Source organism: Emydura macquarii, unplaced genomic scaffold, assembly GCF_026122565.2.
Source record: "Emydura macquarii macquarii isolate MOO-44397 ecotype Brisbane River unplaced genomic scaffold, CSIRO-AGI_Emac_v2 contig_705, whole genome shotgun sequence".
Taxonomy (NCBI): domain Eukaryota; kingdom Metazoa; phylum Chordata; order Testudines; family Chelidae; genus Emydura; species Emydura macquarii.
The window spans coordinates 16,394,106-16,411,502 of record NW_027130842.1 but is presented as its reverse complement, the minus strand read 5'-3'; the positions used below and the strand labels follow the sequence as shown (position 1 = coordinate 16,411,502).

The window sequence follows — 17,397 nt, the reverse complement described above, 5'->3', positions numbered from 1 at the left end:
TATGAAGTTGTTGTGCACTGTTAAATAGTGGCATCTTCTACTCCCTACATTACTGCATTTTGATGGTGGGAGAAGTGGTCCCTGCCTAGTTCTTATTGTCCTTCAACGTGTTCATAGGCTTACTTATAGCTTCCACACTATGAACAGGTGGGGTAGATGTTCACATCACTAGAATTTTTTCCCCTTTAGAACTGTGATGAGTCACTGCAGATGAAGAAATGCAGCTACTATTCTCCAAGGAACCACTTTGTTGTATGTTTGTATTTATTTTTATAATAGCATTCTGGGAAAGAGGTGATTACTCAATCACTTCCCAGGATTGGTTTAATGCCAGGTTGGTTAACAAATGCTAACTCCAAAATTTGACAGAAATGGAGCTGTCTCATTGTTTGGATAGGACACATATTTAATCAATCATGGGAAAACAAACATGCCAAGAAATGCATTTCTAGGGCCTTCTGATACTTCTGTGGGTACTCATTCAGCCTCATCCTATTACATAAAATGTGCAAAGATTGCACAGAAATGCACTCTTGATCACATTTTATTGCTTAGAGGTGGGAGTGTTTGTGCTACAGCTGTGAAAATCTTAGTTTTTCCACTGTTGTGCTCTCCAACTCCCTGAAGTTAACTGAATGATTCCCTCATTTGCCATTTAACTAATTAAGCCAAGAGCCTGCCAACATTCTCATTTTGTAGACCACTTCCATCTCATGGACTCAGCTCCGTCTAGCAATACTGAGGTAGTGCTTGGTGGGATGTTTGTTTTTTTAACATCACAAGCTGTATGGTATTTGCCTTCTCTCCTGCCTTTATGGAGGAAGTGGATGCTTTTTCATTCCTGTGCTGGCTAGGTTGCATAACCTGGGGAAGCAAAGCAATGTTTGAACCTCACACTGCATCTTCAAGTTAAGAAGCCATATGATCTTCTCCAAGAACATATATAATCCGATGGGTATACATAAATATTTATTAACAGTTTAAGGAATTTATTTTCTAGAACTTAAACAGATTTGCTTGTTTCAAATAGTTTTATTTGTCTGACAGAGTTGCTACACACGTAGCTTCCCCCCACTGGAAATGGATACCCTATGCTTAGGTTCCAAAGCCATCTGCCCAGTTAGAGATGCAGCACCTGCAACTTAGTGCAACAGGGTCAACTCAAAGCTTCGTAAAAGGAAATCCCCCAATACAAAGAACTTTCATCACAGAAAAGTGAATATACAAAGACTGAAAAAAAGTGTTAGCGCTTTCAGAATTTACTGTACACTTCATAATGATTTATTTTATAAGTTGCTTCTACATGCAGGCAAGATCTTACATTTGGTGTAAAACATTTATACATATTCTTTACAATTTGTACATATATTTAAATGACTGTATCAAACACTGCTCTATGGATTTGGAAGAAAACAACTAAATTAAGAGAAAACAAAAAAATATTTATAAAATATGAACAAAACCCGTGACACTAAAGAGCATCTGGACTCAGGCTTAGAGATTTTTTGTGTGCTTAAGTTATTCAGGCAGATCCAGATTTCTCTTTTATTGTAAAAATATTAGGACACAAAAATGACAGCAATGCACAACAGAGTAAGGCAACAATAGAACCAACAGAATGTACTTGTCGCTTAGAATGGCTCTGTGGGTAAAATGAATTTTTTCTTAAGTTGCTTATATTTGAGGGAAGATTTTAACAAATGCTGCAGTTTGGCATCCTGGTTTGGTTCTGGCATTACATGAAATACTGGATGGTAACCAAACACTAAGTTTTCCTGAAGTCTAGGCATTTAGTAGCACTTTGCTAGTAAAGACAATGACTGTCCCATTCATGTCCTGTGAACACCATATATCATTTGCAACTTCCATCTTAATTTAATAACTTATTTGCCACACATGCAGGATTTTATTGAACACCTCAGAGGTCACACTTTAGTTTGCACTAGAAATTTTTTTTTTCCTTTTTGTGCTATGAATTAATTTTTTTAAAGCGTAGCATGTTGTGCTACTATGTGAAGACCTGAGTTAGGCAGTAATCTTGGGACTTCTACCACCTTGTGTCAGAAGTGACTGGAAATGTCATCTCTGTGGATACTCTGACTCCTATGGGGCAAAAGGAAGGATGAGGGCCAGTACACAGCACTGAGTACCCTATCAGAGGTAGCCCATGGCTGCATAATATTTAATGGGGGTCAGACTGCTGGTGTGAAAGAATATTTTTCCAGTTTCCCGGAATGGCTCTTTCCTTGGTTAACATCTTTTTTTTGCACAGTGCATGGCCAGGAAGGTAGGGAGAGCCCAACACACTCAAGCTGCGAGGCTTTGTTCCACAATAACAGACTATTAAGCAATTATGGGAAAAAGTGAACGCTTTGCCAGCCATCATGTTATGGAGACTGTGTGCTTTGGCTACATATTGGAGAGCACAACCATATAGAGCAAAATGGTCACTGAACAAAACAACCTCAAGAGTTTATCTTGAATATGCAACTGAAACATACATGAATTTTTATAGCTGCTGAAAAGAATCCCAACAAAAGGCTGAATGGGATATAAGGAAAATAAAAAAAATATATAAAACCCCCACCTTTTTCTGGTTTATTCACTTTTTTTTTAAATGAAAAAACAAACAACAACAAAAACCTCTAGTTATCTGACACTGGTAAGAGTGAACTGGAAGAATTTACGACAAACCATGAATCTGTTTGTAATCCATGGCAACACAGACTAGTTTGACAATTTCAATCCCTACAATTAACAGCACTTACCAGCAAGACAGAGCTTTTGTTTAAAAAAATAGGTATGGACAGAGGGCATTCAAGATAAATATAAACCTAAATAACTGATACATTTAGGCTGAAGAAGTAAACATTAAATTATTTTCACTCTTTTTTGCAATTCATATTTTGTTTTGTTTTTTGGAGGGCAAAAACTAAGGCTGATGAAAGTACACATCTTAAATTATTTTCACTCTTTTTTGAAACTCGGGTTTTTTTTTCCTTTTGGTTACTTGTTTGTTTTTTTGGTTTCTTGGATGGCAAAGACTAACAAGCTTTTATTTGCATTGCCCCCAAATCAGAAAAGCACTTCGGAGTTGTTCTTCTTTATCCATCCCCTTTTATTCTTACATCACCGGAAAGCGGCCAAGTGCCTGTCTCAGCTTTTGTGCAATCTAGAACAAACAGAGTACATGAACAGCATGACTACCTTACATATTTCAATTACATAGCTTTCATGCTTATTTTAGAGCTCTCTGCAGAGAGAATTTCAGTTGATTCATTCCTCAACTACTAAACTTTCATCTTAGGAAAACAGTATTGGTAGATGCAGTGCTGTCCCACCCACCTTAACAATTCTGTGCATTTAGTGCTCGTGAAAGATATCTGACTGACAGCTCTAGACTCTCAGCCTCTCTAGTTATTGACAGAACAGGTACAACATGGGCAGTAGCAGTGTAAGGTTCCTACACTGTTGTACCAACGTGCCTCAATCCTGACCTGGAAGGACACATTAGTGGTGAGAGGTTAGGTAATTCTCAAGGCCCATTCTGTGCTTTTCTACTGAGACCCAAAATTGCCAATTAATGCAAACTAAAGTGATGCTTTTGGTGACATGTCCAGTAGCAACTGCACTGAGACAAACAATGCTTTAGACTGAAGATCCACCTACTAGCAACCATTTCTGCTCATCCAGGGGCAAAAGGATTTCCATTCCTTAGAGTCTAAGAAATTCATTTTAATTATAGGAGAATCATGAGAGAGAGGAACTGAACAGCTCAAAGTGGCTTTAACCATAAATATTCTGGTACAAATTCAGAGGGGCTTCTGAGTCTCAATTCATAACTTAATTCTTGAGACACTCCCCCAAAGTATATGTTATACCAAATCAAACCCACTCAAGGTCCCATCCACTTATAGTACTAGTAACACGAGGGACTGAAAGAGTAGTGGAGCAAGAGCAGCGAGAAAAGGGAGTTAAGAGCGTGTAAATTAGAGTAAGTCTGCCTATACTTTAAGCTACATCATCTTCTGGCTCCTCAAAATGTAAATTGCATATTGGTAAATGGTTTTAAGCTGATGTAAGTCTGAAGTAGGTCTAGGAGTCTGAGACTAAGGGAAAATGGCTAGTGGAGACTCAGCATAATAGAACTCTCCCTTTCAGCTTGTTAAAGTTATATAGCTACTGGGAATCAAAGTAAAGAAGTAATATTTCCTTTCTTTTACTTTCCCATGTTGCAGGCCCTAGTTTTCTTTTCCAGTGTAGAAGGCAACACACACACAGACAATCAAGAAATAGCTTTGCTGGAAATCCCCTAATATCTAACCATAGACAGGAATGGAGGCTGTTTGTAACTCTGAACAAAACATTATGGTGGTTCTTTCAAAGTTTACAAGTGAACACTGACTTAATGCAATTTTGAAACTTTACTATGTAGAAGAAAAATGCTGGTTTCCCTTAATTTTTTTAGTAGTTTGTTTAACACAGTACTTTACTTATTTGCATTTTTTTTTTTTTTTTTGCCTCTGATGCTGCCTGATTGTGTACTTCCGGTTCCAAATGAGGTGCGTGGTTGACCAGTCAGTTTGTAGCTTTGAGGGTCTACTGTACTGTTTGGGCTAAAAATCACTCTTATTCCACACATAATATCTCAATATACTATCCCTCATTGTTGATTTGTGGGGAGATTAGTCTCTGACCACTTCCTGTTCACAGATATTTAGGTCTGTGCCTTGGCCTCAGTTCCACTTTGAGACACTGGTCTAAGATCTTGACTGTCACTTACAATGGTTTGCACGCACTTGTTTTTTAAATTTAAATTGGTGAGAACTTTCATCATTTTGGTGTGTGAGACAGTGGCAGACCAGGTGCCACCTCATGCCAAGGCCCCTAGGCCTCACAAAACAATGACAAATGCATAGTTGGAGACCAGTCTCACTCCCCTGTTTGTTAGTGTTGTTAAAAGACTTATTAGATTTCTAAGAATGTGTTTAGGCTTTATGAAATGCTTGTAGGATGCTGCATGTATTAAATCTTTAGAATATCTGTATTCCACGTTATAAGGTTTTATAAAGTGTTTGCACTGTAACCTCTATAATTGTGTAAGTCAAACAGGATTGTAGAAATGCTGATTTCCAACAGAAGATATTAGGTCCTGCTTGCCAAAAAGGCCTATTGAAACCAAATGAGGCATTGTGAAACATGAAAGAACAAAGAATTTGTTGATTGCTCCCCTCCTGTATCCATGAAGAGGAAAGATGCAGATGGACTCGTCCCATCAGTTTGAATTCAGGGGGAAGAGAATAAAATCCCTGACAGGAAGGAACTCTCTCTCTAAACTGCTTGAATTCTGAGGAACGATGATTTCTAAGCACAAACAAGAGCTCCCCAGGGCTTCACCTGGGTTAGCCCTAAAGGACGTATGAGCTTGCATATTACAGCAGCTTCTGTTACCTTTTTGGATCATTAAACTAACTCTCATATATGCTTAACTGCTTTAACCTTGTTTAAAAAAAAAAACAAAAAAAAACCAACCCAACCCCCCTCCCATCTCATTTCTTTTCTTAGTTAATAAATCTTGAGTTAGTTTATTATAGGACTGGCTACAAACATCTTTAATGAGAAATGTAGGATGCAACTGACCTGGAGTGGGCAACTGGTCATTTCGGATTGGAAGCAACCTGAATATTGTTGTGATTTTTGGTGTAAGGGACCATCTATCACAAAGGCAAGCTTGCTTGGGTGGCAAGATAGACTGAAAAACCCAAGGGAACGGTCTAACTTCATGTTAAGGCTGCTATAGTGCTTGAGGAGTGCACACTTAATAGTTGGTTGGGAAATCTAAGTATAGAACTCACAACCAGTTTGGGGTTTGTGCCCTGCTTCTTAACAATCTGCCCTGAGGCTGGTAGTCACGCTTCTGAGCCCCTCCAGACAGCCTGACAGTGGGAATATCAGAGCATGCAAGATACACACTAGTGATAGATTACTGAAAGAAAATCTAATGGTCTTGAATTAAGTTCTGGTTTTAGAAGTTCAGGTTGATCATCTAAAGAAACTTGAAAAGCAGTTATATGTACTGACAGCCAATTAATGCCCTGCTAAAGTTGAATAATAAAAGCATTTAAATTTAACGCTAATAGATAGAGCTCCAAACCATAACAGCGCATTGTTTCTTCAGTATTTGGACAATTGTCATTTGCCAAGGCAGTGATGCAACTTTGTTTAAATAAAAAAAATCCCTTCCCTCAAAAAATCACTCATTTAAGCTTAACTCTTTGGGTTAAGTAGGTCTTGAGCTCCTGCCAGCAAATGTAAATGCAATTTACAGTACTTGGTGGATGAGGATTCTTGAACTAATATCCAGAAGTTAACATGTGGGCATACACATAAATCCATGCATGCGTTGAATGCATCTGGATTTAACGAACTGGCTAGGTGTGATCTGTCAATCATATTGAGTGGTTTTTGCAGACACTCACTCACAACCCTAACATCTGGGCAATAATTTTAATCACTTAAGTATTTTTGAGTACAGTAAACCTACATACAGCAACAGGTGGGTCAATTAGTTGCCAATCGCTATTTTACTAAATCACATACTGTATGTTCTCTTGTGTTATTCATAGTATTAATAACTGGGCTGGCCACCTGCCATTGAATTCATAGGACCCAATTCTCATTTATGCTAAAGCTATTTTACACCAATCTGGCACTGCAAGGGGGCCTTAAAGTGAAAGTAAATTATAATACCCCCACTTTAAAACGGCCTTACACTGCCAGAAAGGTGTAAAAAGACAGTGCTAATGAGAATCAGAGCCTTAAACTGTAAAATGTATTTCTGTGCTTAGATGCAATGTGGGAGAAAGATTTGCACATTGTTGTGGCTGAACTCATACATTCTCCCCCTCTCCCTTTGAAATATACCACACATTTATTTAATTACATTATTTTTTCTGTTGGTTTGAATCTGCAGTTTTGGCCACATTCACCTTTGAGAGAGTAGGAGTTATGCGAATTGCATAGACCCCTGGGCTTGCTGGGACGGCTGCACCCGAGGGTGAAATCACCCTGGTGGCAGACAGGAGGTCATATTATCGCCACCCTTCTCTGTGTGATTCTGTCAAAAGACAGCTGTAAAATCTGCTCATGGCAGAGGCTCATTCAGCACATCTCTTGGCCAGGCAGCTCCATCCACTTTATAATGCAACATAACCAGCTCTGGGCATTCTTGTAGAGCAGAGGTTGCAGTAAATCTGCATTATGGTCTTATTCGTTGATAAACTTTCCACTACTTAGCTCCTACAGCCAAAATTCTGCCAACAGAACCCAATGAGTGACTCTGATACTTTATCTTGCAGTTCTGGTTAAATTAATTAGGATCCTTATTTATATTATCCTTCTATCCAAACCTCTGTTTGTGCATACACACACATTTCTGCTTTGTTCTCTTTATGCTCTCAACTTCAGTTTCTTTTTTACAGTGTGAAATTGTTTTCTTGTCTTTTCTGTAATGTTCTAGTACCACCACCTATTAAAGTTGCCCTACACTATGAGGCTCTGTTTTCAGTTGTATGCCAAACTTTAACCACTTGGATTGAAATTTTCCAAGCTGGTTTTTTGTCTCAGAGTGAACCTTTTTGAAAATGTCAGTGAAAAAAGTGGTTCAGCCATTTCTGAGAACAAGCCTACAGAAAATATATTGTTTTGCACATGTTAAAAATTCTAGCAACTTTTTCTTTGTAGAACTCATGCTTTGGAGCAGAGACTTAAGACCAAGTACTGCCTAATTTCATGTGACAGGAATGGGCCTTTTGCTGTCCCCATGAAAACGCACCCAAATTTCACCAAGTTATACGCCTTTGAAAAGTTGCAGTTCATACTGCATAGAGACGTAAAAGTTTTAACAGTTAAACTCTGAAGATTCACTCCTCAATGAGAAGGCTCAACTCTTCATTATCTCCTGACTGTGCATGCACCATCCTCACAGGGCAACTGAGCACGCTCCAGCCATGGGGGCAAAGCCAGACTTTCCCTGTAATACCTGCTCCGGCCCAGGCACCAAACAGAGCAAAGAGTCTCTCTCTCCTATGCTCCCAATGACATCCTTTCTGGCACCCAGGCAGCACAGTGGAGGAAGCTGTCTGATTTGAATGCAGAGGGGGAAAAAGCTGGACTGGGAGAGGAAAAGTAGGACAGGAATATCTTAGGACAAGGAGTCTGGGATGAAGGGGATAAGAGAAACTCTTACTGGGGGATGGGGAAAGATGGGATGAGAATGGGAGATGGTGTGGAAAACATGGGGGGGAAAAGCCAGGAACCAGTCTGTGGTGGGTGGGGGAGGGGTCACTAGGCTCAGATAAGGAGACTGGGGAGATGGGAGATTGGGGACTGGCTGGACACAGAGACTGGAAACCAAGGGGTAGGGGAAAAGGAAGACAGATTGGACCAGTGGATGGGTGCAGCTGGGAGTTGCTGGGCAAAGAGACTCAGATGAGGGAAATGGGCAGCTGAGGGGAAGACAGATTGAATGAGGACCCTGGGAGGGAGGCTGAGTAGGGCTGGGAGGACCAGGAAGATTGGATGAGGGAGTTGGGGCAGGAGGAAGGAACTGGGACTGGCTGGGCAAGATGACTGGGAATAGGACGACAATGAGAATAGGACTAGACTGAGGAATGGAGACTGGACTGGACAAGGCAAGGAGAATGGGAGTGGCACAACGAGCCAGGGGTGTAGAACAGGCAGAAGGGTGTGCCCACTAAAAGCACACTCCCCTCCAGAGCCTGAAAAGGAATCCAGCTTTCCTGAGCCCCACGATTCTTCTGCTGTCAGAAAATATCCATGAAACCCACTAGCAAAGTGTCTCTCTCATCACCCTTTAGTGCTGGTCCCCACAGAAGATCATTTATTTGCTGTTAATTACTCCATTAGCTCAAGTGGCAAAGATCTATGCTGTGAAGATAAAAGGCGCCAATCTACTGATGACCCATGTGGGTGTCAGTAGGATGCCACATGATGAAATTTGTTTTTCAGTTTGCATTTTGAAAAACCCTAGTAAATTACGCACAAAAACTACTACATTAAAGAGAACATTAAGTTTGCTAAGTCAAGCACTCAAAAGTTAGGAAAGGACAGAATTAAGGTTGCCTATGCAAACTTAGCTGAGACCCATTATGCATATGCATGATTCAATCTTTGATTACATGATCACATACTAGTTTTTCCACAGGACCTCTGCCTCATTCGGTGCACTGGATCGTGCTCACTGAATGAGCAACATTCAATATTTTGTTGTGTTTTTTCCCTCATGGTCAATGTATGGTTCTAAATCTTATTTACAGCAAATGGGTCGAACACAGCTCAGAATATAGAATTATTAATTTCCTCTGGTGAGCATCTGAGTACTTCACAAACTACATAATCTATCTTCACAATGTCCCTGTGTGACGAGCAAGGAGTATTATTCCCATTTACAGGTGGAAAGATGAGGCACAGAGAGACGAAGGTCAAAAGTAGCCATTAATTTTAGATGCCCCATTTGAGATGCCTTGGACTTAATTTTTCAGAGTACTTAGCATTGTATAGCAATTTATACATTCAAAGCAAAGCTCCCAATGTCTTCAGTTGAGCACCATAGAAAGGCCCACGAGGAGAGTAATAAGTCTGTCTTTACAGCAGGGTTTAAAAGGGGTGCAGTAAATAAGGCAGTGGACCCATACTGCACAATGAAGAGAAAACAAAATATCAAAGAGAAGAGGCTCATTAAGTGAGCACAACCATTTCCTCAATATTTGACTTAGCAGTTCTTTGGAAGAAGTTTATTTGAATGCAATATATTATACAGTGAAGTTCCATGTGCTGCAAAGTTTTATTTTTGAAAGTCTCTATAGAACATGTTTTCAGTTAATCTTTTGTTCCTATATTTTAAACTAAATGTAAAATTGCCTTTCAGACAACTGCTTTTAAAGGTGTGTGCATACAAAAAATGACTAATACACAGCTAGCGTTTCTGACAAAATAAATGGCAGTACAGCATGCACTAAAAATCAGCACTGAAATGCTGCAGCTTACCGTTTCATAAAACTCTGCCTGCTGTTCCAGGTACAGACGGATCACGTTATTGTAGTCATAAATCCGGTTACTGTGGAAATGATTCATCTCAGCTGTAATCAAACATAGGATACAAACTAATTTAGAAAAAATGCTCACTGACAGGGGCAGTTTCATTAGTTTGGATTAGTTACTGTGTGGCTAGAAGTGCAGTCTTGTTTTTATACCAAATTCGGCACCAAACCCAGTCAGTACAATTACTTTGGGAATACTGTGCTACTACTTTGAACTTTTATAGTGCCTTTTCTCCATGGAGCTTACATTACTTTACAAAACAAATTAAGTCATACAATAGAGATCGATTCACTGAAGTGCAGCCACAAACAGTTTACTAAATTAAGTAAAAAGGATATAGTATCTACCTAAAACCTGTAGGCAAAATGGAAATTACCTAAACTGGAATCTGGCAAGGACACCGGGGTTAAACATCCACACACTTATGAAAAGCAGTAATTTTTATTAATTAGCGCAAAGATAGCATTGTCAGCAGAAGTCCCCAATACTGCATTGAGACATTGGTTCAGTACCGACTCTGAAGGAAGAACATCCCTTACTAAATCCACAACAACTTTCATTGCAGCGTCATGGTCTCCCGTTCACATGCTGACCCAGCCTGACTATTTACCTTGCAAGATCTGATAGACTCACAGAACCAAGCAGTTGGGCTTGTGGCTAGGTATGGAAGTAATCAGATAGAATACATCTTCTACGGGGTGGTGGCAGAGGAAGAGGAAAGATTCTGCATCCCAATTCATGTCCTGAAGCCCCCACCCTGCTCACCATTTTCATCTTTCCTCACAGAGGTGCATGTTCCATCATCACCTTATCGGCCAGAAAGGCTGAAATAGGTTCTCTTCATTAACATTCTAAGGGTTTGCTCCTGCAGGTACTGAGCACTCTGGCCTTGAGGCACCAAAGCACATACTTGAACTTAAGCACATGAGGAGTTTCATTGAAGTCAAAGGGACTATGTTTGAATACTTGGTTCACCTTGCAAGATCAAGCCCTGACTGGAGAGTTTAACTCCTTTTTAAGAAACTCCCTCCCCCTTCTGGAGTCCAGCATGCTGCATCTCACATTTCCCATATCTATCAACCTAGTATGAAGAGATAAATGTGGCATTCAAACAACACAATGCCCAGCAAATAAGATCTACCCTCAAGAAATAGTCAACAGCCTTCATTAAAAGCCTGATTCAAGAAAGCACTTGTGCACATGTTTAGCGTTAGGCACATACTTAAATGCTTGCCTGAATCATGGCCTTATTGTATCTCATTCAAAGGATAAATGCCTTTATTTTTCAAGTTTGAGTAAATATGTTTTCAATATCCCTTCATCTGCTGCAATGAAACAGCATTTTTCAAGGCTAATAAAAGCCAGAAATAATTGTGGGCAAAAATAGCCAAGCTGCTGAAGAAAGGAACAATACAATCACAAACAAACCTAAAAAACATCTTTACTGTCTTAGAAAATAGTGATCCCTTTTGCTGAACAAATACAAAAATTGGCCTGTGTGTAATACCAGCAAAAGGAGGTTGATAACAGTTCCTGTAATAGTGCCAGTTAGGGCCATAATATTGACATTTAGGGATTAAAAAGGAATTGCTTGAATCTAGGGGGGAAAGAGAAGTCAGTAATTAGTTGGGGTTAGTCCTGCTTTGAGCAGGCAGTTGGACTAGATGACCTCCTGAGGTCCCTTCCAACCTAACCTTCTATGATGAGAAAGTGTCTGATTCTAATCTCCCATCAAGAATAAACATGTCCTGTTCACAAATTAATTAAAATGGTTGCATCAAGTCAACTTCAGATCAGGAATGCTGAAACAATTTTTATAATGGGGGTGCTGAGAGTAACTGAACAAAATTGTAAATCCTGTATATGATGGAAACCACTTGAAACCAGGCAGCACCCCCCCACACTCCTACGCTCCAGATTCCATATTCAATTACAGAAGTAGAATATTAATTAAACACCTTAAAAACATTTTGTTTTGGGTAGAAAGTTTTCTGAGTATAGCTCTCTCCCATAAAGGGCTTCTGATACTCCTGTTCTCTGAAACTAAAATTTCTTTTCACCAACTCTAAAATTTTGGCTGTAAAAACAAGTATTTTGGTATTAACTAAAATAACATTTGCTTTTTATCAGACCCAAATTCTCAACAACAAATGCAGATTGGGACATTACCTAGAAGCCAATTCTGCTAGTAATCCTCCTTGAGAGGCAGTATTGCCTAGTGGCTAGAGCACTGGACTAGGACTCGGGAGACCTGGATTCTATGCCTGGCTCTGCCACTGGCCTACTGGTGACCGTGGGCAAGTCACTGTCCCTTTATGCATCAGTTTACCCATCTGTAAAATGAGATGATACTGACCTCCTTTGTAAATCTCTTTGGATGAGATCTATGGATGAAAAGTGCTATGTAAGAGCTAGGTATAATGCAGCACACAGTTTCCCTTTAAAATTTTCCTCTTAACCAGTATTTCAAAGTCTGTAACATTTGCCATTTAACTTCAAGTTTGTTTTACCTTGTAATGCATAAGCCATAGTGCTCACACGCTTCACCATGTTCTGCTTGTCCTGTGGCGTTATTTTACTTGTTGCAACTAATTTATCACTTTCCTTCACTTTTTCTATTGCTCCCTGTTAAGACCAAAATGCAGTATGATTAAAACAGCAATCAAATGAAAAATTATCACATGAGCTTAAAACAACTAGACACACAAATCCATAGCATGATGTGAACAACAACTGATTCTTTCTGCCTTTCAATATTTTCCCCCATAATATGTTTTTTAGTTTTAGATATCTTTTGATTATGACAGTGGGGTGGGGGGGAAGTGGCAGAAGACATGAGCACTGACTGGTTTTGAAGCAGACAGCACAAGTACACAAATGGGGTTTGATACACAAAACATACATAGTTATAGGAGGGGTACAAGAGACAAAGCTTCCAAAACATAGTGAAATTCTAGATGGAACATGTCTGAATACCTTCAGCTTCCAAATGCTTCTTGGACCTATTGCCTACGTATTACAGTGTTCAAGATTTGTGCAACGTAAACTGCTTCAAGAGAACTTATTTCCCAAAAGGACCCATTTACCATCTGCGACCTAATGACATTTAAGTAGCCTTTAACCTAAGAAGAATAGAGGCTGAGTTTCACAGAACTAAACAATGCAAAATAGAATAAACCTGCAGAGAATGTGTTTCAAACGCACTCTTCATACTAAATATTCAGCTGGCATGAAAGAGTATGTTTTCTCAAAGGATATTCTAATAGTGAAGGTTCCGGTTCTTGTTTTAGGCCTTAACTAATAAAATTTTCTCAAAGCCATTTTTCAAAATTCAATTATTTACAAATTTTTAAATATATTTTATGTTCTTTATAAAATTGTGGGATGTTTGGGGTTGATTTTTGGGGGCTTTTCTTTTTTCTTTTTTTTAAGTCACGTACACAAATGTTCTGGTAGACTCCTCAAATTGTTTTGAGAAGTTAAATATATTTATCAAGACACATTAAGCCGTCAAATGCAGTTTTGCTTGTAGCCTGTCCTGTATAACATGAGAAAGCATTCTCTTAATTGAAAATTTAAATGGCAGAAAAATTTTAAAATACTTGGGAATTTTTTTTAAACGTTTTGATAAAAAACTAAATATTCTGTTAGAAAAAAAGTCAATTTTCATAAATTTCAGTGGAAAAAAACTAACAACCAAAACTAGAAAACCTATTTATTACATATATTAATATATCACTGATATCCCATTATAAACTGGGTTTATCAAAATATCTTTTAGTAGGACTATATAGTCAATTGTGCTTTATTTGTAGGAGAATTCAAGGTGTGCCTGGCAAGTCAAATACTTAGAATGAGTTCTTTTTTTGTATTCATATAATTCTAAAAACTATAGTTTTTTTGCATTAATATTGGTCTATTCCTGTATTTGATAGCCACATTAGCTTCATTAGTCATAAAAAGATAAAGGATATTACTAACCTCCACCATCATAAATTATTATTAAGGTTGAATAAATGCTGAAGAAAAGTTAGAGTTTTCATGAACATTATTGCTAACAACAATAGTTTTGAAAAAGGCCTTACAAAAATTCCCTCCCCTGAGAATTTCTCATTTACAAAGATCTTCATACAGGTTTCCCGCAATACTGACATTAGGAGTATGGGCAAATTGACTATTTGAGTGCCAGACCGGCAAACCACTGACTTTACAAATGTACACCCCTCCCTTTTCTTCCCCACTGTGCCCCCAAGTTCATCTATCCTGTAAACTCCACTTTCCCCAACCACACACAAAAAATTACCTTGTGAGCTCCTATAATGTCAGGGAAGCAACCAAGAAATCCCTTGTATTCGTGATTAGTTTCCATCAGAAAATGGAGATCTTTCCTTGGCTAAATAAAGGGAAGTCAGCATTTATTAACAAACAAATAAATATTCATACCACATTAATGTCAGAATTTAATAGAAAATGACACGTATTGAACAAGAGGTGTCTGTAGGGAGACAAAAATGCCGTAAGGCCCAAAAAAATCCAGACGCAAAAGACAAAAAGGTAATAATTAAACGTGCGCAAAAGATGATTTATTTAAAATCTGCTGCCACCCAACGTAAAGATGGTTAGTTCTAGATAAAGGGGAGAATTTATGGATTCTGAAAAGACTCTAATGTCCAATGTTTAGCCGGAATACAAGTAAGGTAATGAAGATCTTTCCGTTATTTTTAATATGTAAGGCTATTAAGGGCTATATAAGGATGTTCTAGGGCCTCAATAGAGTAGGCACACCGAGTGCCACTTTTTAAACACTTGTGTTCCATATTGTACTTAATATTTGTTTATTACCATAGCTGTTAATCTCAAAGTTCCACTGAAGTTTTTCCAACCACAATAGTGACAAAACAAATTATGCACACAGATACACACTGTGCAAATAAATGCACTATTACCTTAAAAAAGTTAACATGTTTTAGAAACACAAATCACTTCCTAGTGTAACAATGGGTTTGATAACAACATTGGACTCTGGAGATTAGCATTACATCATCAGGTCCTAAACGGAGCCAAATTTAAGGTCTAAACAAACACTGATGGAGATTCAGGGTTTATTTTTTAAAAATTAGATAATTACAGGTTAAACCCAATGAAATGATGAGACAACATAAACCAATACATATGGGGGGCAGCAAGATCTAGATCTAAGGTCACTGCCCATACAAAGGATGTTTTTGAAAATTTGTCCTATGATTACTTAATGGCATTAGTAACAGTAAGAAACCTACAGTGGACCGCCTGTGCTACCTGCTGACACCAAAGTCAGCATTTAACCAGTTGTGGGGATGATCAATTTGATCTCTCTGAGGCCAAGATGTCAGCTGTCTGATCCACATGAGATCCCTTTTAGCACCATTCTTTCAGCGGACATGTAGTAGGGAAGAGAAATAATTTATAATGTAAATTATTTTAAAAAGTAACAAGTTATAATTTAATTTTGAAAAGTGGTTTGTAAAAATATTGATTTTCTTATGTAAGTAATATATAAAGTAATTCTGCAAGAAAGTCAGAGCAGAAGGAAAAAGTGATCAAATCTCACTGCATGTTGTCATGTAATGTGTATTGGATTGACTCGCTTTAGGATTTTTTATACCTGTTCTGCCACAAGACTGGCAATTTCTTCATATGTTTTTCCTGCTTCTGTTATTGCTTCATTGAGATCAGATTCTCCTGAAAATATATTTCGAATTAAGGTTGAGTAACAAAGTCACAAATACAGCTGCTGAATAAACAAATGTTTTTTTTAATTCAGGCTGTTCTTAAGTAATGAAAGCCTGTGTGCTGCTGTAGTTATTATACATTTACAAAAAAAATACAGAAAAGAAAGGGAGAAAACACTGTTCAACTCTGGTATACTGGTATCATTAGAGAGGGGATAAAATTACTAACGTGATAAAAAGCAGTGTTTAAATATTCAGGCATTCAACTTGCACAAGTTAACCATGGTATCTGGCATTCTGTATTTAACATTTTAAAACCATTTTAATTACTGTGCTAATAAGAAAGGATAGGGATTGTCAGAGGGTAAGGTAAGCCTGCTAGAGTATGTGAAGACACACTTATTAAAATCAGGAGATTAACTGTAGTAGTTTGTTTTTTAAAAAGATGTTTGTGTCTTGTAGTTAATGAATAATGAATTCTCTTTGATTGTCTAACTAGCACTATTGCTAACTCTAAGCATTCAGAAGTCACAAGTCAGGCCAACAGGAACATGCACAATGCAGGGGCACAGAACTCCTCTGGCCCTGAGGCAGAATCCAACAGCTCTTCCAGCCACTGGAGGAGAGCCCACCGCGCCTCCAACCACAAGTGGGGGGGAAGGCGAGCTCCTCCAGGCTGAGTGGGAGAGAACCAGCCAGCTCCCCAGGGCTGCAGGAGGGAGAGCCAGTCAGCTCCTCTGGCCCCTTGGGGGAGAGCTAGCTCCATTGGGGCCACAGGGGGCGGAGGGGAGGAAAGAAATGACGAACGGGCGGACGACAAAGAGCTTGCCCTTCCAAAAGTGGCCAAGTTTTTACTCCTCTGCACGCCCCTGCAGGCCCACCAAAATCATGAAATTTCAAAAAACAACACATTTCGGGTTATTTAGATCACTGAGATGGAACAGGAAGAGTATAAGACATGTATGGAAGAGCTGGCTGCTGAGGAAAGAGCTCATCAAAGACACATGGAACAGCAGCAAGTTGAGAGAGAAGCACCTCAAAAAATGGTGGAAGCTGCCAACCTTCAACTCCAAATCCTGCAAGAGCAAAAGCATCTGCCACATCCTGGAAATCCTTCTCATCTTGATAGCAAAAATTGGGAAAGGATCTGTCCCAAAAGATCTTTAGTAAAGATACTAAAGAAAGAAATTTTTCTCTGACTTCAAGCGCCTGTGTAATCTTCACAGGGTTCCAGACAAACAGCGAATGCCTGTCCTACTAACCAGATTGACTGGAAAAGCTAGAGAGGTATTTAATGAGTTAGGGGATGAAGAGGCTTTGGATTATGTGATGTTTAAAGATTCTCTCAAAGCAATTCAAGGTCACTCCTGAATGTTACAGGTTAAAATTTAGAAACGTTAAAATGTCTAATGATGGTACTTTTGTGGAATGTGCTCATAAATTAATGGGTTTTGTCAAAAAAGTGGGTCGTGGGAGCAAAAGCTTATGGAAGTTTTGATACACTTCTAGACTTAATTATTTTGGAACAGTTATTGAACATTGCTCCTGAAAATATTCAAGAAGC

The 17,397-nt window shown here is 38.8% G+C and overlaps 1 protein-coding gene across 1 annotated transcript in view; it reads right to left on the bottom strand.

Annotated features, from left to right (window-relative positions):
* Nucleotides 1-1,120: 1,120 nt before the first annotated feature.
* The window catches only part of SNX9 (sorting nexin 9), a 93,681-nt gene continuing 77,404 nt past the window's right edge, over nt 1,121-17,397 (bottom strand). Inside the window, exons 14-18 of the mRNA XM_067542478.1 lie at nt 15,767-15,843; nt 14,426-14,515; nt 12,633-12,747; nt 10,069-10,160; nt 1,121-3,172 (exon numbers count right to left, since the gene is read on the bottom strand). Coding sequence (XP_067398579.1) covers nt 3,125-3,172; nt 10,069-10,160; nt 12,633-12,747; nt 14,426-14,515; nt 15,767-15,843 — 422 coding nt within the window. The 3' untranslated portion in view covers nt 1,121-3,124. The remainder of the gene's footprint in view (nt 3,173-10,068; nt 10,161-12,632; nt 12,748-14,425; nt 14,516-15,766; nt 15,844-17,397) is intronic.